The 23,536-nt window shown below is 39.7% G+C and overlaps 1 protein-coding gene across 2 annotated transcripts in view; it reads left to right on the top strand.

The window, feature by feature from the left end:
• The window catches only part of FTO (FTO alpha-ketoglutarate dependent dioxygenase), a 426,125-nt gene that overhangs the window by 148,220 nt on the left and 254,369 nt on the right, over positions 1-23,536 (top strand). For both annotated transcript variants that reach the window (XM_040254042.1, XM_040254043.1), the window contains exon 5: positions 16,313-16,392. In XM_040254042.1, the coding sequence (XP_040109976.1) occupies positions 16,313-16,392 (80 nt within the window). The remainder of the gene's footprint in view (positions 1-16,312; positions 16,393-23,536) is intronic.

Here is a 23,536-nt window from a genome sequence, read left to right as displayed (position 1 = left end):
CCACAGATGTTTTCCATAGACTGAAGGCAACCAGGGAGTTAGGGACTTAAAAGGGGCTTAGAGACAAACTGTGGGTTTGTTTTTTGTGTGGAACCGATTATACAGTTCAAGGGACATCATCCAAATCATGTTCATTAAGCTGGAGCCGAGTGTAGAGGTGGGATGGTTCAGGACAAAGGTGAGTGCTAGGTAAACGTTTTGGACAAACCTCCTCGCCTCACCCCTCTGTTATTATTATTTTTCACATATGACTCTTCACGACTCTGTTCTTTCTGCTCTCTTTGTTTCCTTAAATTCAACTACATCTCATTTTCACATGTTGTTATTGTACCAATTAGCTATTTCAGAGCTGCAGTTGCCAGGTAAAAATTGCACAACAAAAAAGAGAACAGCAATATAAATTGAAAAGCACAGTGTCTCCTTTTTGGGTTGGCGTTTCCTCACCAACAGTTGAGGGTGGAATAATAGAAAGGCCAGGTGACTTTTAGGTTTAGGGTGGAATAATAGAAAGGTCAGGTGACTAGGTTCCCTCAGGTTCCCCTCTCGTCTGTGGGCTGTGCATTGTTAGCACTGCTCTGAGCCTCTGGCTCCAGTGAAAAGCTGGTGCTTCACGACACTTGCTTCCCAGGGTTATTGTGAAGTCAAATAAAAAAGTATAGGGGACCTATTTGCAGGGCAGGAATAGAGACACAGACGCAGAGAGTGGACTTGTGGACACAACGGGGAAGGAGAGACTGCGATGAATTGAGAAAGTAGCACTGAAATGTATACACTGCTGCTGCTGCTACTGCTAAGTCGCTTCAGTTGTGTCCGACTCTGTGTGACCCCATAGACGGCAGCCCACCAGGCTCTGTCCCTGGGATTCTCCAGGCAAAAACAGTAGAGTGGGTTGCCATTTCCTTCTCCAATGCATGAAAGTGAAAAGTGAAAGTGAAGTTGCTCAGTCGTGTCTGACTCTTCGAGACCCCATGGAGTGCAGCCCACCAGGCTCCTCCGTCCATGGGATTTTCCAGGCAGGAGTACTGGAGTGGGGTGCCATTGCCTTCTCCAGAAATGTATACACTACCATGTGTAAAATAGATAGCTAGTGGGAAGTTGCTGTATAGCACATAAGAGTCAGCTCAGTGCTTTGTGATGACCTAGAGGGGTGGGAGGGAGATTCAAGAGGGAGGGACACGTGTATACGTTTGGCTGATTCACTTTGTTACATGGCAGAAACCAATACAACATTGTAAAGCAGTTATTCTCCAATTAAAAAGAAATTTTAAAAGAAGTATAGAGACTTCCCTGGTGGTCTAGTGGTTAAGATAAGTCAGTCCCTGGTTGGGGAACTAAGCTCTCACATGCTATGGGGCAACAACAACAACAACAACAACAACAAAAAAAAAGAAATTTAAAACATTTTTTAAAAAGAGAAAGTTTGTGGAAAGCGCTTTCTGAAATACAACTTGAACATGGGGACTCATTATGGAGATTGGGACCTGGGTCATGGTGTATTGGAGAACCAGTGATGGGGAGGGCGACAGAAGAGTGCTGAGTGCTGGATTCTTACCCCACTCTATGCCCTGAGCTTGGTCAGCTTTGCACCTAATCGTTCCATGCATATGTTTCTGTAGCCACATAGAGGAACTACAAGCAAGGGAAATCGCCCCGATTGATTCTGCGGCTGGGAAAAGTTGCCATCTGGCCATTGTTGAATCAGAGCTCTGTGGCAACCGCAGTCTTGCCTCAGTGGGGGTCGGGTTTACTTATAGAGCCTGAACTGTGGTTTTCTCCTTGATGAGGTTCACCTTCTCTGAAATATCTATGGCTTAGAGCAGCAAGACCCGGTGCACTGTGAATGTTTGATGTGGTGTAACCTGAAAATGTGGCATGCGTCTATTTCGGGAGTCAACATGAGCAGTAGAGCTGGAGTTTGTAGCTCTGTGAGCAGGAAGAACAGAGGCCTCTAGGAGTTTAAAAGTCTCTTGACTGGGGCTCTTCTGGGGCTTCACGTGGAGACCATGATAGCTTTGTAAATCCTCCAGGTGTCCGTCAGTCCTGCCCTGTCTTAGACCTTTTGTTCAAAGTAAAAGGCTTGTGTTATTTTTTCCTCTGACCCCTTTCCCTCCCTCCTCCAACCTCTGACTGACCAGCTGAAGCAAAAAAGACCTCTAATATATGGCTTAATCATAAATTCTAAATAATTATACTTTATTACCTCTCATGGGTCTGGAAATGTAGGTGCTACATTCTGCTTTCTGCCGAGGCAGGGGAATAATACAGAAACAGTAGTAAATTATAACTTCAGGCTGCAGTCGTAAGCTTGAGGAATTGCCATTTAAGTGGAAAGTGCTTGAACAGCCAAATGAGCACCTGTCATGTTTATTTTCACTCTGAAAAGTAGAAACATGACAGTATAGTTTCAGCTGCTTGTCCAATGTGAACTTGGCGTGTTCTCCTTCCCTGCTCAGCAACCGCAGTATCTGCTTCTTGCTGTTCACTTTTTCTTTCTTTTTTTTTTTTTTGGAGGGTTGAGGATGTGTCTCTCCTGAAACTTTTTACTCTAAAATATGCCCCTAAATGCTGACATTTTCAAACTTGGGGTTTCTGACTTGATATCCCTGGTGGCTCAGATGGTAAAGAATCTGCTGCAATGCAGGAGACCCAGATTTGATCCCTGGGGAGGGAAGATCCCCTGGAGAAGGAAATGGCAGCCCACTCCAGTATTCTTGCCTGAGAAATCCCATGGACAGAGGAGCCTGGCGGGCCACAGTCTATGGGATAGCAAAGAGTTGGGCACGACTGAGCAGCTAACACATACTTTACACACCAGGTTTTTTGGTCTTCAGACAAACTGGGGAGAGGACAAGGCTGGTGTCATAGGCTCTGAGGGTAGGAACCTGAGTGTGTTCCTAGGTCCTTGGAAGGATCTGCCACTTTCTTATCATATCTAGTCTTTTTGTTTATTTCGGTAGTATTTCTGTTGTGAACTTTACTTGAAGTGTGTGTGATGAGTACCTCCTGAGGGCCAGGCACTGAGCTGGAGGTTTTGATATATTTTATTTATTTCTCATAACAAACCTGTGAGGTGTGTAATCGTCCCCTTCTAGCCACCTTTTTTTTTTTTCCCCCCAGAAAAGAAAATTGATGGGGATGGACTGCTAGTGGGCAGTATATGGTTTCTTTTAGGAGTATGAAAATACTCTCAAATTAGTTTCTGGTGATGCTTGTACAATTCTGTGAATGCACTAAAATGCAGTGAGTTATATATTTTCAATGAGTGAACTATCTGATATGTGAATTGTGTCTCTGTAAAGCTCCATAAAGTGAAAATGTTAGTTGCTCAGTTGTGTCCGACTCTTTGTGACCCCATAGACTGTAGCCCGCCAGGCTCCTCTGTCCATGGGATTCTCCAGGCAAGGATACTGGTGTGGGTTGCCATTTTCTGCTCCAGGGGATCTTCCCGGCCCAGGGATCGAACCCAGGTCTCCTGCATTGCAGGCAGATTCTTTACCGCCTGAGCCACCAGTACCAGGAAGCAGGTATGTGAATTGTATCTCCATAAAGCTCCATAAAACCCCTTTTTAAAAAGGAAATTGAGGCTCAGAGAGGTAAAATCCCTTGCTCAAGGTGACATATTTAGTGAAGCTTATGTTTAAGTCCAGATTTTTCTGAGACCAAACCTATTCTTTCTTCTGTGGAACTATGCTAGCTCTACTAATTATATCGTTGTGAAATCTTTTTCTTTAAAAATGTGGAAAAAAGAATATTAGTTGACCAACTAATAGATGAATACACATATATTCTCACTGTTAAGGATTCAGATAATATGGAAGTGCGTAGAATAAAATGTGGAAGTACTCTTATCTTCTGTCTGTTCGTTTTATAAGCATTAACATAAATAGTTATGTAGCTATATTTATGTTACAGCTGCTTTTTTAAAAAACACAAATGGGACAGTACAGTATTGTGTTAGTTGAGTACCTAGGCTTTGTTGGACTTACAAACTAATTGGCCTTAAGATTGTACTTTCAGAACAAAACTCATTTGTATGTAGGGGACTTATTGTGTGTTAGTATGTACATATGTGTATGTGTGTATGTGTGTATACTACTTAGTTTTTTTAACTTAATAGTATGTCCTGGAGATTTTTTCATGTCAGTACCTCAGCCATATTACTGTTGGTATTATGATAAAAATAATATATGTACTAGGAAATAAAATTTTAAACAGTGGAGGTTGATCTAAAAGGGAAAGGGAAAAACTCTTTGCCACCTACCCCCAAGCTCCATTTCTTAGACGTAACTACATTTCACTGTATTCACATTTTATTCTTTAGGCGATTCTTTCCTGCTTAACTGTTAAAATATCCTTAATACTTCAACTTTTTCATTTAACAACTTTAAGGCCTATCAGTCTTTCATGAAGAAAAATGTGGGATTGGCTCTCTTACACTCTCACTCTTCCTAACTTTTGTCAGTTTGTGTTTATTTTTAAGGTTTTTTTTTCTCTTAATTGATCAACTTTATGCCAAGACATAGATGCTCTCTCTTGCCTTGTGGTATTTCAGCCATATCATTGCCTTCATATTTTTGAACTGTATAATGTTTACAGGCTCATCTATAATCTTGATAAGAGGACCATGCTTTCTCTGTATATTGACAGTGTACAGTGTATATTAACAGTGCTTATGTGTGTGTTATTAATTGTAGAACCAAATGGAGTGACTGGACTCATACGTAGAAGATCTCATCCACTGTAATCACTAAACTTACATCAGTTGAAAGAACATGTTGCAAATGTCAGGTCAAGTTTCAGACCTCATCAAAAGCTCAGGATCGTGCTCCATTATTTAGGTGGTTTTGTGTTTGAGCTGTGGCTTTCTTGTTGGTCAGTTCTCCCTCTCCCCCTGGAGTTCATCCCTGCCTTTCTCTGTTTTTACTGCCTGGAGAATCATGCTATGGTGCTGGCTGTATGCTAATAGATGTTGTATCATACTATTTATTTAATGTTTTGATAAACACTGCCTTCTTCAAACCCATCTGACACTCTTATACTGAGATTGCTTCTCATTGCACTCCTAGGAGAATTCTGTTGTCATTCAGGTCCTGTGTCTTCATTCTTTTTCTGGAATTTTCTAAAAATGCCTTCTGACTACTATATTTTAGTTTCCCCAAAATGTGTACCCTCTCCAGGACCTACCATAGTACTTTGAACATGGTAGGTGCTTTAATAAATATTGAATCAATGAGTGAAATTCGTCTTCATTCATGGCAGTATAGGCAAAAGGAAATATTTATTCTATCCTTAAAAGCTCCTGGCTGGAAAAGGTTTAGAAGACCCCTGCCAAAACAGATGGCCATTCATCTTATATTCTGGGATCTCTAGAGACAGCTTTTAGAATCTTCCATGACAGTCTATTCCTTCAGTGACCCATGCTTTACTTCCTCATAACTAATCCAGATAACGATGTGGCATCATAGAATTTTCCAAATGACACAGTGTCTGGATCAATCTGTACTTTCTCTTTCACATTTTTTTTTTAATAAGAACACCATCAAAGGTAAAAAAAAAAAAGTGCCTATGTGTTTTTTTTTAAAGCTGAGGATGAATATATTATCTGAATTATGAAGACCTTTTAATCTCTTACGGTTCATTCAATCAGTCATGTGGTATTGAGATAATTCTCCATATGGATTGAGTAGGTGGAGTGTTCCCCATTGAGTGGCAGTCTCTCTCTCTGTCTCTTTTTTAATATTTGTTTCTTTGCTTTTGTGGGATCTTTCATTGCCTTGCTGGCTCTTCACTGCAGTGCTGGCTCTCTGGTTGTGGAGCTTGGGCTTCGTTGCCCCACAGCATGTGAGATCTTAGTTCCCTAGCCAGGGATCGAATGGAGTCCCCTGCATTGGAAGGTGCATTCTTAACTATTGGACCACCAGGGAAGTCCCTGGCTGGCAGTCTTACTATGCCCTCTTTGGCTACTGTGTTATCTCTACAGCATAATTCATAAAAGTACAGGCTATGGGAAGGAATTTTTCAGGCTTTTAATTTGATTGCATATACTGTGTATGCTCTTTGCTCCTTCTGTAAAAACAGTGGGAGAATGACCATGAAACCTTTAAAAAATGTATTTATTTAATTGATTTTTGTTGACTGAGCTCAGGACTAGACCAGGAATGAATCTGACTTTCTTGAATCAGTCAGTTCCTGCAGCAGATTTCAAGCAGACTATGTCCTCGTTGGGCTTCCTTGGTGGCTCAGTGGGAAAGAATCCGCGGGCAATGCAGGAGACGAAAGAGACACAAGTTCGATCCCTGGGTGGGGAAGATGTCCTGGAGAAGGAAATGGCAACCCTCTCCAGTATTCTTGCCTAGAGAATCCCATGGACAGAGGAGCCTGGCGGGCTACAGTCCCTGGGTTTGCAAGAGTTGGACATGATTTAGCGACTAAGCCACCGCCACTATCGTGGTGGCACTATACCCCCATTAAACTGTCTCTGTGGAATAATTCTTCTAGGCCCAATAAACATTTCAACTTTTTTTTTTTGGACACAGTTCGAGGCTTTCAGGATCTTAGTTCTCTAATGATTTCTGGCCACAGCATCAAAAGTGCCAGGAAATTTCCTACAAATTTTAAAAAGTTATAAATTATTGTCACTTATTATAGTGACTTTGTCCTAAAACTGATCCTGGCATAACTCTTTCCCCTTACATTTTCATATTGTTCCCTCCACCTTGTTATATTTTCTCCTTCATTCTAGTACACGTATAACTCACCTATTAGGGTTGACATTAAAAAAATTTAATAGCCACAACGACAGTGACACCAGCCATCACAGTGTGGTTGTGGTTGCCGTAACTCTCTTTCCCCTCCAGACTGTAGCAATGGATATAGAAGTCTTATCTCACCTATTAAATGTATTTTTGTACTGTACACAGCATGTAGTGCCTTGTACAGAATAGGAACTTGCCAAGTATCTGGAGAGAACAGCCTTATTTCCTCCCTAAGTATTAGCCAGAAACCTTATCTTGGGCTTCTGTGGGGGCTCAGTTGGTAAAGAATCTGCCCGCAATGCAGGAGACCAGGGTTCAATCCCTGGGTCAGGAAGATGCCCTTGAGAATGGAATGGCAACACACTCCCGTGTTCTTGCCTGGAGAATTACATGGACAGAAGAGCCTGGTAGGCTATAGTCCATGGAGTCACAAAGAGCTGGACATGACTGAGCAACTAACACTTTTGCTTTAAAAAAAAAAAAAAACTATCTTCAATTGCCAATGGAAAATCAGATATTGAAATAGGAGTGACTAAAGAAAGTAGTCAAAAGGTATTTGAAGGAACAGAACTGAAAAGTTTAAGTGGCTTACTTCAGTTACATTCATTCGCTTTACTTGGAAGTTCTGGGGCCTGGAGTTCACTGGAGCAGTGGCTTTGTATATTCAAAGTGGGAAGAGAAGAGACTTCCTTCAAGTTTTCGGTTAACCTAACCTTCTCATCTCTCCATTCTCATGATCCTCTCTGCCCTTCTGTCTCATAGGAAGAGTTGCTACCAGGATGAGAAAAGGCAGCCCTTCCTAAAGTGGGATTAAAGTTCCTTTTGCTGATTTAGAAATCAAGAATGAATGATTAACCTCAAGAATGTATTCTCTTCTCAGCCCAACAATAAACTAAGCATTCCATAAGAGTTAATCTCAGAAAACAAAGAAGGAGAAAGGTGTGTACCCTGAGGTCATCTTCACCTCTGTACCTGTTTCTATGAAAGAGGTTTCAGTCCCCTGGAAAATTATACTGCAAAAGATGTATAAAATGAACCAAAGCTCTTATTGCCCTTACTGATTGCAGTGTTCTTTAATTTCTGTTTGGGGAATAAATATCTCTTTTCTGAGGACCTCTTCATTGAGCATTCCCTTTTGCATTTAAAAAAATTGTCATACTTACTGTTTTATTTTCTATTGTTAAGTACAAAAGTAATAAGGTATGCTATCCAGTCAAAGATGCTGTGAAGGACTTCTCTGGTGGTCCCATGGTTAAGGATCCACCTTTCAGTGCAGGGGACATGGGTTCCATCCCTGGTCCAGGAAAATCCCACATTCTGCAGGGCACCAAAGCCGCTGTGCCACAACTGCGAAGCCTGCGCTCTAAAGCCCGTGAGCCACAACTACTAAATCCATGAGCTGAAGCTACTTAACTCTGCACCCTAGAGTCCGTGCTCTGCAACAGAGAAGCCACCGCAATGAGTAGCCCATGCAATGCAACTAGAGAAAGCCTGTGTGCAGCGATGAAGACCCACCCAGCCAAATTTAAATATATAAATAAAATAAAAACCAAACTCCTCCCAAAACAAACTATCAATTTTAAGATGTGCTCTAAATTCAGAGATGCTAAAAATGAAATATTAGAATTGATGCACACTATAAAGAATTTGTAAACTATAAGAAAGTGTAAATTGGATAACAAAAATGCATCATATTATATGACCACACAGAGATAGAAACATTCATAACTATTTGATGTGATTCCTTCTAGCATTTTTTTCCTATACCTGAGAAAATGTTTTCCTAAGTATGGGAAAATTAATATCAGATTATATGGTATTAGATATAATTTTAATATATCAATATCATATTAGATATAATGTTTAGAAAATTAATATATTAGATATGTTTGGGAATACCAGACCACCTTACCTGTCTCCCGAGAATACTGTATGTAAGTCAAGAAGCAACAGTTAGAACCGGACGTGGAACACTCGACTGGTTCAAAATTGAGAAAGGAGTGCATCAAGCCTGTATATTGTCACCTTCCTTATTTAACTTATATGCAGAGTACATCATGTGAAATGCCAGGCTGAATGAATCGCAAACTGGAATCAAGATTGCTGGGAGAAATATCAACAATCTTAGAAATGCAGATGATACCACGCTAATGGCAGAGAGCGAAGTGGAACTTAAGAGCTTCTTGATGAAGGTGAAAGAGGAGAGTGAAAAAGCTGGCTTAAAACTCAGCATTCAGAAAACTGAGATCATGGCATCCGGTCCCATCACTTCATGGCAAATAGGTGGGAAACAATGGAAACGGCAACACTCTTTATTTTCTTGGACTCCAAAATCACTGCAGATGGTGACTGCAGCCATGAAATTAAAACACACTTGCTCCTTGGAAGGAAAGTTATCAAACCTAGACAGTGTATTAAAAAGCAGAGACATCACTTTGCCGGCAAAGTTGAACATGGTCAAAGCTAAAGTTTTTCCAGTAGTCATGTATGGATGTGAGAGTTGGACCATAAAGAAGGCTGAGTGTTGAATAATTGATGCCTTCGATTTGTGATGCTAGCAAAGACACTTGAGAGTCCCTTGGACTGCAAGGAGATCAAACCAGTCAATCCTAAAGGAAATCAAGCTTGAATATTCATTGGAAGGACTGATGCTGAAGCTGAAGCTCTAATACTTTAGCTACCTGATGTGAAGAGCCTACTCGTTGGGAAAGATCCTGATGCTAGAAAAGATTGAAGGCAAGAGGAGAAGGGAACAACAGAGGATGAGATGGTTGGATGGTATTAGCAACTCAGTGGATATGGGTTCGAGCAAACTCCAGGACATAGTGAAGGACAGGGAAGCCTGGTGTGCTACAGTCCATGGGGTCATAGAGTCGGACGCAACTGAGCAACAGCAACAACAATAATGTTTTATATCTTGTTTTTTTTCCCAGTAGTTTTATGTCTTTTTTCTCCAATACTTGTATATCTTGAATATTTTTCCTTATTAAATATTCCTCGAAAATGTGATTTTTAAAAATGGCTTAAATAGGAGTCCTCTACTTTTGTCATGCCGTTTATTACCAGTGCCTTGGTATCAAATATATCTCTCTGGTGAACATCTTTGTACCTAATCTTTGTCTGCACCTATAGTTATTTCTTTAGGAAGAGTTACTAGAAGTGAGCCACCTGAGTAAGGATGAGAGTGTTGATATGTAAAGACTGTACATATTGAATGGTTAGACTGTTCTTCAGAGTGTTCTCAGTTTACCTTCTACCTACAGTGTATGAAATGTGTTTATCAGTTCCTTTTACCAACCTACCTATTGCACCCTAGGCAACACCAGGCATTACAATTTAAAAATGTTTCCCCCAATTTAATGGGTGAAAATAACATGCTATTGTTTTAAAGTACACTTCATTGTTGATGATGTTGAATACTTCCCATGTTTCATGGCCATTTGTATTCTTCTTTCTATTACTATTTATTAGGTGATCATCTTTTGCCCATTTTTCTGTTGACATGTTATTGACATGCATCTTGATGCTTACTTTATTCAGCTCTTCTGTTCTTTTACTGGTCATTGAAAAAAAAAACATGTTCTTTTAAATTTTTGACTTAGATTTTTTTAAACAATTCTTAAAAAAAAATTTTTTTTTTTTTTTAAATTTTTTGACCCTGCTGCACAGCATGTGGGATCTTAGTTCCTGAACCAGGGATCAAACCCATGCCCCTTGCATTGGAAGCCTAAGGTCTTAACCACTGGCCCACCAGGGAAGTCCCTAAAATAAATTTTAATATAGAAAATTTTTTAGATGAAGTGTACTTACTTTCATTTATTGTTAATTAAGTTGTTATTTAGTCACTAAGTCATGTCCAACTCTTTGTGACCCCATGAACTGTAGTCCACCAGACTCCTCTGTCCATGGGGTTTTCCAGGCAGGAACACCTGAATGGGTTGCCATTCCTTCTCCAGGGAATCTTCCCGACCCAGGGATTGAACTGGGGTCTCCTACAGTGGGCAGGCAGATTCTTTACCATTGAGCCACCGTGGAAGCTCACTAATTATACTAGCATTGGATTAAATAGCCATATTAAAATTATGTAACAACTTTTATGTTCACTGATAGTCTACTTATATTGTGGCTTTAATTATTTTGTTTGCCATCTTGTCAGCTAAAGTACAGGTTCTAACTGTTTAATGAAGGCTAATGATAGGGAAATGGTGGTAGTGTGTTTTCTGAGTCTTTGCATTATTTGAGTGTGACTCACTATACCTACATGTATTCATACCTCCTTTAATGGCTATAGGAATCTTGAGAAAGGAGGTTTCCACCTTAAAGCTCTACAGATATTATTCCCTTGACCTCTAATATTTGATGTGAAGGAGATACCTGAAATCATCTCCATTTTGATCCTATTATAGCAAGTTGTGCTTTTTCTTTGGACATTTTTCATATTTTATATTTAATTTTTGAACGGAAAATGTTTATGCACTTGGTTAGCCATTTTGTAGTACAGACTCAGGCCTTTTTACAACTTCGGAAAATATTCTTCTGTTATTTCTTTGATTATTCTTTCACTGCTCTGTTTTCTGCTTTCTGAGATTCCTGTTCTATCTCTTTTGGCTTAATCTGCCCCTCATCTCGTATCTTTTTCTGTCACTAATTTTTGTTTTTCCTCCGAGTTCTGGGAGAATTTCTTGAGTTCCCATTCACCTGGGTAATTTGATTTTTCTGCAGCACGCATTCTGTTGTGTAGTCAAGCTCTTATTGTTTTAAATGAAGCCATACTTACTAAAAAAACAAATCAGCTCCAAGCAGCCTTTCCTGATCTCATGCTGTTCCATCTTCATGATTACTTTGCCCCATTTTTACAGGTGCAGTGCCTTCTTGAATCAAGTGGCTTCTTGAAAAATTGAGACTTTTATGAAAATTTTTTTCTGACCATTTGAGTAACACTTTTTCCGAAGAGGCAGTTTCTGTCAAACTGTTTCCTTTCCTTAGAACTATAGTAATTTTGCCCGAGTCTAGTAATTTTTTCCTTGTCTGTCTTTCCTTATAGAAAGAAGTCTAGCACCAGCTAAGAGGCAACTTGGTGTTAAGATTGGTTCTATGAAAACTTAGTATAGGTTCCTGGCTAAATACTTCACTTGAAGGAGGAAGGAAGAAAATGTATCTTTGCAGGGTCAGATGACAGACTTGATAAACTGGAGGGCACTGAATAACTTGTTTTTGTCTTTGGGTGGTATGGATGCTCACAGTATGAGCAAACACTGGCAGCTTTTGGACTGGGCATCGAACCCTTACCCCCTGCCTTGGAAGGGGAGATCTTAACCACTGGACTGCCAGGGAAGTCCTGGTATCTTTTTCTAATTGAAGTGTAATTGATTTATAGTACAATGCTACCTTTCTTTAATCTCATTCCACTTATATTATATCCAGCAGAGTTCCTTGTAATTTCTGGCATATTGAGCACCTTTCCCTGATATTGAGCACTGAAAGCAGTCTTCATTCTTTTGATATTTCTTTGACCATCTCATTGAGAATCTAGGAATGGGGTAGGTAGAGGTCTGAGTCTCTACTGTCGTCTCATCAGGAATACTCCCCTCCCCCCTTTCATTGGCTATTAAATTCTGAAAATGTTCTCAGTCATGGATGTCCCCACATCTAGGAAAAATAAGGTCATAAATATTAAGATTGAGGGATGAGAATGGACAGGTGAGTAAGAATGAAAAGCTTCAGTGATTGTGTGAAACTGGGAAGATTGGATTTCAGTATTGGGCTTATTTAGCTCTGGAGTGCCTTTAGCAAAGCTCCTGATTGTTACCTTAAGAAATTTGGGGATGCAATAGCCCCTGGTGACACACTGGACAACAAAACCAAGAAAATAAGGGCTGGGTTAAATTTAGGGTGACCAGCTGTCCCAGTCTGTCTGGTGGGGGAGAGAATCTCAGGATTCGGGACTTCCGTATTAAAGCCAGGAAAGTACTGGGCATGAACTGATCACCCTAGCGTAAATTATGCCTTTGCATCTGTGGTCTCTTATATATGAAATGAGATTTCATGCTACAGTGAATGTCCAGAGTTCTCTCCTTCCACTGATAAAGCACACAGCATTTAGCCTGCAAAGAGTGAGAGCTGTTTTTCCATTTGTTCTGTTGAATAAATTCTACAAACTCTGATTGCTCCTGAGTATAGTCAGTTTTTTAGCTATTTTCTAAGATAACTCTGACAAATAGGCATTCTTTGATGTTTTCTTTCTAAAAATTATTAGGATTAGTCTTTAAAGCTAGGGACATCTTTTGTATATCCTTTGAGATGTACAATCCATGAGATTTGAACCACATTCATAGATTTAGAGTTTTAGACAAATTAGAAGTCCTACAGTGAAAATACAGGGTTCTTTCTAAAAGTCATAAAGAATTAGAAACATTTGGGAGCAATTTCAAAAGAGTTGTTTGATTAGAGAGTTGCCAAGGATTTAAATAAAGGTCCACACCCTGGACTATTACTTCTAATGTTGTGTTTGCCACTTGGCCTGCCTTTTTAAGTGCCTTTGAGTTGCCCCTCAGTGGAACAAAAGCTCTTAAGAAATCTGTCCGTTAAGATGATTTTCTCCCTCCATTCGAAGAGTTGACTCATTGGGAAAGACTCTGATGCTGGGAGGGATTGGCGGCAGGAGGAGAAGGGGACGACAGAGGATGAGATGGCTGGATGGCATCACCGACTCGATGGACGTGAGTGTGAGTGAACTCCGGGAGTTGGTGATGGACAGAGAGGCCTGGCGTGCCGCGATTCATGGGGTCGCAAAGAGTCGGACACGACTGAGCGACTGAACTGAACTGTGATATCTTCAGAGCCCACTGTTAATAGCTGGGGAGCAATGAGGCTTTTATTTGGATAGGTGAGAATGGCATCTATATATTTCCTAGAAATTGTTTCAATCCTTTATGGGCATCTGGCCTCAGGAAACTCCGCCAACCCCTGCTTTTTGTTTTTGTTTGGCTTTGAATCCCCCTTCAGACAAAATAGTTCAGATCAACTAGAAATTCTCGGGTGTGTCCTCAACTGAAATCCTCAGAGGGCAAATTGAAGAGAGAAGTGTCATCCAGTCCTCTTCAGGCCTTAAGCCACACTTAAAAAAAATTTTTTTTTAATTTAATTTTAATTTTTTATATTGGAGGATAATTGCTTTACAATATGTTAGTTTCTACTGTACAGCAAAGTGAATCAGTTTATCAGTTATATATATATATACCTTTCCCATTTAGGTCACCACAAAGCATTGAGTAGAATTCCTTATGCTGTATGGTAGGTTCTCATTAGTTATCTATTGTACCGTATGTCTTTTTTTTCTGTTACTTTTTGGGTGAATGCTGGTTATGGCCAATTTTATTTATTGGTGTCTGATTTTGTTATACTCTTTTAAGTAGTGTTGGACTTTGCTCTAGTGAGTAATTAAATTATTTGGAATAAGTTGGATTCTTTTGAGGCTTGCTTTTAAGCTTTTAGGTGAATCTTGGGCAGCCTTTAATATAGGACTTGTTTAACCTTACTACTAAGATTATGCTTTTGTAAACTCTTATCTGGGCCTTGCCAGGCAGCGCAGTGGTGAAGAATCCACCTGCAAATACAGATGATGCAAGAGACACTGGTTAATTCCCTGGGTTGAAAAGATCCCCTGGAGTAGGAAATGGCAATCTGCTCTAGTATTCTTGCCTGGAGAATCTCATGGACAAAGGAGCCTGGTGGGCTACAGTCCATGGGGTCGCAAAGAGTTGGTCATGACTGAGCGACTGAGGACACAAACACAAAGACTCTATCTGTTATTGTCTCAGATAGTAGGAGCCATTCTGGCCGCTGAGAACACAGTGTTCCTGGCCTAATGTGAGTCTGAGGTTTCTGGAGCTTCTTTTCCTACAACTTTCTGGAGCTTCTTTTCCTGCCTGAGGCAAGTTTTCATTTACATATGCACAGTTTAGTGTGGAGTCAAAGAGTGGAAGGAACCCTTCTGTAGATGTCTCCTTGATCTCTCCCTGCACAAGCTCTTCTGTTGCAGTATTCTGCCTTACAAATCTCTGCTCCCTGGTCTTCCTGTTCTTTGTCTTCACAACTCAGCAGGAAGGAGAGCTGAACACTCAGAATTCTGACTTATGCCTGCCTACTCTGTGGCTTTGAAACTGTTTCCAGCTAGAAAGCCAGGCACTTGTAGGACTCACCTGTTTAATTTCTCTTGTGTTTGGGGTTATATCATGCTCTGTCTTCCTGTGTTTTATAGCTGTATAAGGCAAGAAGGTCAACCTTGTCATCATTCTCAGTGCTCAGTCACTTAGTCATGTCTGACTCTTTGTGACCCCATGGACTGTAGCCCGCCAGGCTCCTCTGTCCATGGGATTTTCCAGGCAAGAATACTGGAGTGGGTTGCCATTTCCTCCTCCAGAGGATCTTCCCCACCCAGGGATTGAACCTGTGTTGCCTTTGTCTCCTGTGTTGGTTGATGAATTCTTTGCCACCTGGGAAGCCCATCCTTGTCATGGCTACTCCCTAATGTCCATAAACAAATGTCCTGCAATTGGCATTTTGTGTTTCCTCTCTTATGTTTAGAGGAAATTTTATAGGTTGTTTTTGCTGACATTAGTTGGTCTTTGCCTCCTAATTTAAATCATTGTCTTTCTTGGTATCTTCCTAAGAAGTCTTTGTTGCTTATGTAGGAAGTCATGTGTTGCCAGGGACAGTCTGGTTCTCTTCTTATTAACAGGAATAGAAGCAATGCTCTAAGCAGAGGTGATACAGATTTTTGCCTCACATGTGGCATCATTTCATAGAATACACAAGAACTTGACCATTGATTTTTCTTCCATTGCATGTGGTTTCAGGCATATTCTTTAGCTGATGAATTCACCACCTACTCCATTCTTGGGTCATGAATCTGTAGGCTTGAATTCTGTTCTGAGAGCCAAAGTGTTGCAACGTGCTGAGTTGGTTGGTTTGCTGCCTGGAAAATTGTTAGGGCAAAATTGATACTTTGATTGGGGAGGGAGAGAGGCAGATTTTCAGATGAAAGATGTTCACTTCCAAATAATACAAAAGAATTTTGGCTTATTCATAAAGCATGAGTAGAATTAGATGTATAATGAAAAAGAGAAAGAAGTTCAACCCATAAATAGTGGTGAGTGGGTATCATAAGACTACAGATAAGTAAGGTAACCATATAGCCTGTTGGCTGGTTTACGCCTGTTGTTGTAAAGTAATTATTAATCACATCCCCTTTCTCTATTGAAAGTGTCATGCTTTTTGATGGCTTTACACCACAATGGTTTTATACCATATGACTATATATATATGTATGCACACATATATGTATATGTATCTATATCTATTTATCTCTCTATATAAAGTCATCCTACTTGCAAAAAATAGTTTAGATTATCCAAAGTAATTGTTATATTTTTGGTTCTTGTCATTCTTCTTGAATGATGGATTTACTGTTTACTTTGTAATTTAAATACTATTTAGTGACTGCTAAGTGTGTATTGGATGCTTTTTTCCTTTAATTTTTGGTATTTTTCCTGCAGATGATCTCAATGCCACCCACCAACACTGTGTTTTGGCTGGTTTACCACCTCGCTTTAGTTCCACCCACCGAGTGGCAGAGGTAAGTGTAAATAAAAATGTGACTCAAACTTAACTGGATGTGACAGAAGTGGTTGCATGAGCAATTTATCATAGAACTTTGGAAGACTATTTGATACGAAAATTGCTTCCATCTAACTAGACTTTAGCCTCTGTTTACTTGCTTTTTGAGCTTTGAGTTGCATTGAATCCAGTTGTAAAAAGTGTCTTCACAGCCTGGGCTAAGTCTGTTTTGCTTCCTCCGAGTTGTGTTTCTTGAAAAACGTGCCTGCAAGAGGGGACCTTGGCAGGTGTTGCTGGTTGGAGATTTTCTAAAGTGTTGGTACCTGTCAAGGTCAAGGTCAAGGTGGTGACTGGAACGAAATTGGGTAGATCTGTGTGCTTGTGCATGTGTTAGTTGTAACTGGGCTCAGAGGGTTGAGAATTTACATTCCCATTAACTTTTGGGTCAGGCTTCTGGGCATGTGAATGTAAATTAAAGAGACACTTACAGTGGTGCCAGGGAATTTCTGAACTCCCCAGTCGGGTTCTAACCCAGGTTTGATTGCTGAATTCTGCCACCACTTGCAGTGGCTGATAGTCAGCTGATTAGACTAGTTCTGAATAGAAAGTTAAGAGATGAGGGAAGCCCCTAGAAGTCACCCTGGGGTGTTGTGTGTGCTTGCTTAGGAAGAGTTGTAGAGAGCAGGGAGGATGATCATGAAAAGTATCCAAACTTGTTACCTATGCTTTGTTTTTATAGCTTGACTTTTCACTATACTGCAGGGGGACCAGTGTGAGAAAGTTGGGCAGAAGGGATAAAATAAAGTATTAAGGAAACACAGATACACAGCCTTTTTCGTCCTGATACTATAGTCTATAAGGCAATATCATGTGTGCTGGTAATTAAGTAGCTTTCCTGGTAGACTGGTCAAGCTGCTCAGTGGCTGAGATGGTGTGTCTGTTTAAGTCAAGATGCCAGCAAGCCCATCAAGCATTCCCTCCTCCCCTCTTTCTCCTTATCTCCCTTTCTTGTTTCTTCCATTCAATCATTCATCTAAATATTCGAGGGCCTGTTCTGTGTCCAGCAACACTAAAGGCTTGAGAGAGAGAGAGAGCCATCAGCTTGACGGGTATGCCAACTAGTTTTGCTGAATTAGCTTTTCAGTTTGAGAGGCAAATATTAAATAGACAAACACACAAATAATTTATCTTAGAGACCTAAAAGTAAGTTCTATTAGAAAAGAAGACAGGAAGAAAGGAAGGGAGGGAGGGAGGAGGCAAAGGACAAAGGAAAGGAGGGAAGAGGAAAGAAGGTAAAGGGAGGAGTGAAGGAAGGCAAAAAGAGGTGAGCAGGCAGTTATAGGGCATCTTATGTGTCCTTTGTGTTGTGCAAAAAAGATGTCATTTTTGTATAATACAAGATGGTATAGACATCTGTCTTCGTAGTCAGAACTTTACAAGAATTCTTTTGAGTGTGTGGCTACTTACACATATCTTTGCATCTTTCCTAATTCAATCTGGAAGAGTGAACAAGGTGATTAGTGCTGTGCTGAGAGGGCTAGTGTAAAATGATGAATAAGAAGTTTGGGAAAATGTATTTGATAAGGATACCAATCATATCTAATTCAGAGTGTTCTTACGAGGATTAAATGAGTTAATATGTATAAGTGTTTTAGAACAGTGGCTGATACAGAGGATGCCTGCAAAGAATGTTAGCCCCTATACATATATATTAAATTGCTCCTACCTCTACTACTACTGTTGCTACTGCTATTACTACTACTATTACTATTACTGCCTTCTTCAATTATCCTGATGAAAAGCTAGTGGGAGACACGAACAACCAAAACTCTGTGTGGAAGGCGATACTGTCTCCGTTGATACACTGGAATGAACACAGTAAAGCAAGAGAATTTATGTCATCAACAAATCTTAATCGGAAGAGTTGCTATTGACTGAAAGCTACTACTCAGAAGAAGGGAAGTGATTTTAATTCTATCATCCATTCTGCAAACTTCTGTTGAACTTTCTAGTGTTCAAGGTATTCTTTTAGACACTTGTAAAGAGCAGTAGTTGACATGTGTGGTATCTTTAAGATGCTTCCCATCTAAGAGGAGGTAAAGTACAGAATAGAGAGTAGCAAAACAGCGTAAGACTTCATGAGTGACCTGACAGGTAGATGTGTAAGACTTGAATGTGTAGGGATTAGGGAATTTTAGGACAGTGGAGGTCAGCTAATGGGATGAGGACTCAGGTGGAAATATTGTGATTGGTTTGGGATGGGGATACAAGGGGAATATTGAATGACTCAACTTTGACTGAATCCAAGGATTGCCAGGAAAGGAGTGTTAGCAGATAAAGGCTGATTCCTGAATGGGACCAGATTGTGAAAGATCTTGGATATTAGGTATGTTTGGAGTTGGTGATGGACAGGGAGGCCTGGCGTGCTGCAATTCATGGGGTTGCAAAGAGTCGGACATGACTGAGCGACTGAACTGAACTGAACTGAACTGAAACTTAAATTAGGGGATTCCCTGGTGGCTTAGACAGTAATGAATCTGCCTGCAATTCAGGAGACGCAGGTTCAGTTCCTGGGTCAGAAAGATCTCCTGGAAAAGGGAATGGCAACCCACTCCAGTATTATTGCCTGGAGAATTCCATGGACAGAAAAGCCTGGCAGGCCACAGTCAGTGGGGTCACAAAGAGTCGGACTTGACTGAGCAACTAACACTTTCACTTTCACAAACTTAAATTGGTTGGTGAACTGAAAGTCACTCAGTCGTGTCCGACTCTTGAGACCCCATGGACTGTAGCCTGCCAGACTTCTCTGTCCATAGGATTCTCCAGGCAAGAATACTGGAGTGGGTTGTCATTTCCTACTCCAAAATTGGTTGGTAGATAGGGGTTATCAATGATTTATTTATTGCAGTATTGACATATTGGAGATATCTTTTGGAAGATGAAAATGATAAAGACATCAATTAAACCTGTTAGTCTGAACTAAAGTAGTGGCAACAGGAGAAAAGAAGAAATTTCCTTGACTAATGTAGGAAATGTAGTGACAGACTTGGCAACTGAATGCAGTGGAGGAGGGAATGTAAGAGTGAATGAATGGGCTGAATGAATGAATGGGTGAACAAGCGAATGAATGAACACACTAACCATCTCTTTACTGTATGCTTGTCGTGTGCCAGGCTCTTGGATCACTCTGAGGTTGCAAGTCTGGGTGATTTGGAAATGACATTACTGGAAGCAGGTAGTTCTAAGACACTGCTGCTGCTGCTGCTAAGTCGCTTCAGTTGTGTCCGACTCTGTGCGACCCCATAGACGGCAGCCCATCAGGCTCCACCGTTCCTGGGATTCTCCAGGCAAGGGAAAGAATATAGTTCACTTTTAAACAGTCTGAGTTAGAGCTGCCAAGTGGAGAGGTCCAGCAGACAAATGGAAATTTGGGATTAAAACTTGTAAGAGATCAGGGCATCTTTCCTTCTCCACGTCCTACAATAAATACATACTTGGAAGTTTCCAAAAGGAGCCCTTCAGACTGCATTTTTAAAGGACACCTCTGGTCTTACTTCCTTTTTTCCTAGATGACCAACTTTACTAAAGTGGCAGTGCTATAAAAATGTCCTGAGGTTTAGCTTTCTCTGTTTAGTTATAGCTATTTATTTGTGTCTTCTAGTTTTTAGGGAAATTTTTGAGCATTAATTTATTTATTAAAAAAAAAAAAAAGGAGATGTACAGTGATGCTCTTCGGAGAAAAATATAATCCCAAACCTACATCTTTTATCTCTACTTTAGTTGAAGCTTATGATATTTTGCTGATTAGATACGTACAGTGTGAATGATGTGACTATCCTGCTTTCTATATTGTAGATCATCGTCAGCACACGCTATGGTCTGTGGGCCCGCCAGCTGTTTTTATAAATAAAGTTTTATTGGAACCCAGCCATGCTTATGTATTGTTTATGGCTGCTTTGGAGCTACAATGGCAGAGCTGAGTAGTTGAACACAGACCTTATGACCTGCAAGCCTAAAATATCTACTATCTGTCCTTTTTTAAGAAAAAGTTTGCTCACTCTGTTTTGCGTGATCCTGTATATACAGGCTTCAAAAATTATCTTAAAGTTAAATGTAGTCTTTTTAAAAAAAATTATCATTTTAAGGTTAACTTTTTACTTCTACCAAAAGTCAAAAATGATAATATTCAATGCTGGTGAAGTTACAGTGAAATTGTACATTAATGCACTTCTGTTAGTTTTTCTAATCGGCATACTTTTTGGAAAGCTATATTGGGATATGTCTAAAGCACCATGAATATTTTTATGGTATGGTAAAGATATTGAATAATATTTTTGATCTCAAACCTAGGAAAAAATTCAAAAGAAGTATATATAAAAAACTATTTGCCTGGCATGATTAATAGTAGTGAAAAGATGGATAAAACCTTAACACCTTTATATTACGTGACTCACTAATTGTTAATATCATCACCTCATTGAGCAGCATTGCAAATGGTAGTTTGGAATACTTATGTACAAACAGTGAAAAACAGCATATACATTGCTATGTATATATTGATTACAGCTATGTGTGGATGAAGAATCACACTCAATGAAAATAAAATAGGATAATGTGGCAGGATTATGTTTTTGTCTTATTTAAAACTCTTAATTTCATCTTACTATTTTCAGTAACAGAAGAGGGAAAAGATTTTTTTCCCCATCACTATAGTTGACATTGCTCTTTCCTTAAATATATATGGAGAAAATCCATGCAACTTTATAGCCTTACTTATTCTACAAATGACCTTTCCCTCATGCAGTATTAAATTTGACCTCTTTTCTGTGCCAAACAAAATGATTTGCTATTTTCTGCCTATTCACAATGTGTAGGAAGCAGATTGTTTTAAGGAAATGATGTTCTGAAATTCATTTTAGTTACTCAGAAGAAATCTATTCAGATTTTGGTTGCAAAAATGTGATTAGGTTATGTCTGATGACTCTCAATCTTTATTTGATTTTAGTTTTTTTTTTTTTTCTGGTTGTGATAGAATGTTCTTGGGATTCAACACAGAATATCTGTTTTTTCTAAATTTAAATTTTATGTATAATTATATTTTGAATAGGTAGTTACTCAAATGGTTCAAAACTCAAAAAGTATCTAAATTGTACAGTTGATATAAGCCTCTCCTCACCCAACCAGCTCCTCTTCCCCAGAGGCAACCAATATTATCAGATATTTTTTATCCTTTCAGCAATATTTAATAAATATGTAAGCAAACACATATGTATTTAATGATAATTTTTAAAAAATCTTACATAACTAGTAGCCTGCACACTATTCTGCACTTTTTGTTTTGCTTTATTTTAGTTAACCTTGATGAATAATTACTTATCAGTATGTGATTCTTAGAGTAGGAAAATTTTTTAACGATATGATCCAAAAGCATAAGCTATCAAAGAAAAAATAGATGATTTGGACTTTATCAAAGTTAAAACTGTGATGCTTCAAAGATTCAGTTCAGTTCAGTTCAGTTCAGTTGCTCAGTCGTGTCCTACTCTTTGCGACCCCACGAATTGCAGCACGCCAGGCCTCCCTGTCCCTCACCAACTCCCAGAGTTCACTCAGACTCACGTCCACTGAGTCAGTGACGCCATCCAGCCATCTCATCCTCTGTCGTCCCCTTCTCCTCCTGCCCCCAATCCCTCCCAGCATCAGAGTCTTTTCCAATGAGTCAACTCTTCACATGAGGTGGCCAAAGTACTGGAGTTTCAGCTTTAGCATCATTCCTTCCAAAGAACACCCAGGGCTGATCTCCTTCAGAATGGACTGGTTGGATCTCCTTGCAGTCCAAGGGACTCTCAAGAGTCTTCTCCAACACCACAGTTCAAAAGCATCAATTCTTCGGCACTCAGCTTTCTTCACAGTCCAACTCTCACATCCATACATGACTACTGGAAAAACCATAGCCTTGACTAGATGGACCTTTGTTGGCAAAGTAATGTCTCTGCTTTTCAACATGCTATCTAGGTTGGTCATAACTTTTCCTCCAAGGAGTAAGCATCTTTTAATTTGAACAGTATGAAAAGGCTTCAAGGGTTACCATCAAGAAAGTTAAAAACACAACCCACAGAATGGGAGAAAATATTTGTAAATATATTATAAATATATATATGTCATATATCTCACAAGGTGCCCATTTTTAGAATACGTAAAGAACTCTTACAAGTCAGTGATTGAAAAGATAAATAATCCAACCTTTTTTACAATTAAAAAATTTTTTTAATTAATTAATTTTAATTGGAGGATAATTGCTTTACAATGTTGTGGTGGTTTTTGCCATACTTTGACATGAATCCAATCTTTTTTTTTTTTTTTTACTTTATTTTGCTTTACAATACTGTATTGGTTTTGCCATGCATCAACATGAATTCACCACGGGTGTACATGAGTTCCCAATCCTGAACCATCCTCCCATCTCCCTCCCCATACCATCTCTCTGGGTCATCCCAGTGCACCAGCCCCAAGCATCCTGTATCCTACATCGAACCTAGACTGGCGATTCGTTTCTTACATGATATAATACATGTTTCAATGCCATTTCCCCAAATCATCCCACCCTCTCCCTCTCCCACAGAGTCCAAAAGTCTGTTCTATACATCTGTGTCTCTTTTGCTGTCTCGCATATGGGGTTATCGTTACCATCTTTCTAAATTCCACATATACGTGTTAGTATACGGTATTGGAGTTTTTCTTTCTGGCTTATTTCACTCTGTATAATTGGCTCCAGTTTCATCCACCTCATTAGAACTGATTCAAATGTATTCTTTTTCATCCTGAGTAATACTCCATTGTGTATATGTACCACAGCTTTGTTATCCTTTCATCTGCTGATGGACATCTAGGTTGCTTCCATGTCCTGGCTATTATAAACAGTGCTGCAATGAACATTGGGGTACACATGTCTCTTTCAATTCTGGTTTCTTCAGTGTGGAATCCCATCTTTTAAAAAGGTAAAGGATCTTAATAGATATGTCTCCAAAGGAGATATACAAATGGCCCATAAACACATGAGAAGATAGCTATAATCAGAATCACAGTAGCAAGTGTTGCTGAGGATATGCAGAAATTGAAGCCTTCATACATTGCTGGAGGGAATGTGAAATGGTGCAGCCATTTTG

The sequence above is a fragment of the Oryx dammah genome, unplaced genomic scaffold (genome assembly GCF_014754425.2).
Source record: "Oryx dammah isolate SB20612 unplaced genomic scaffold, SCBI_Odam_1.1 HiC_scaffold_13, whole genome shotgun sequence".
NCBI classification, from domain to species: domain Eukaryota; kingdom Metazoa; phylum Chordata; class Mammalia; order Artiodactyla; family Bovidae; genus Oryx; species Oryx dammah.
Note: the sequence above shows the minus strand (reverse complement) of the source record. Positions and strands in the feature narration are given on the sequence as shown.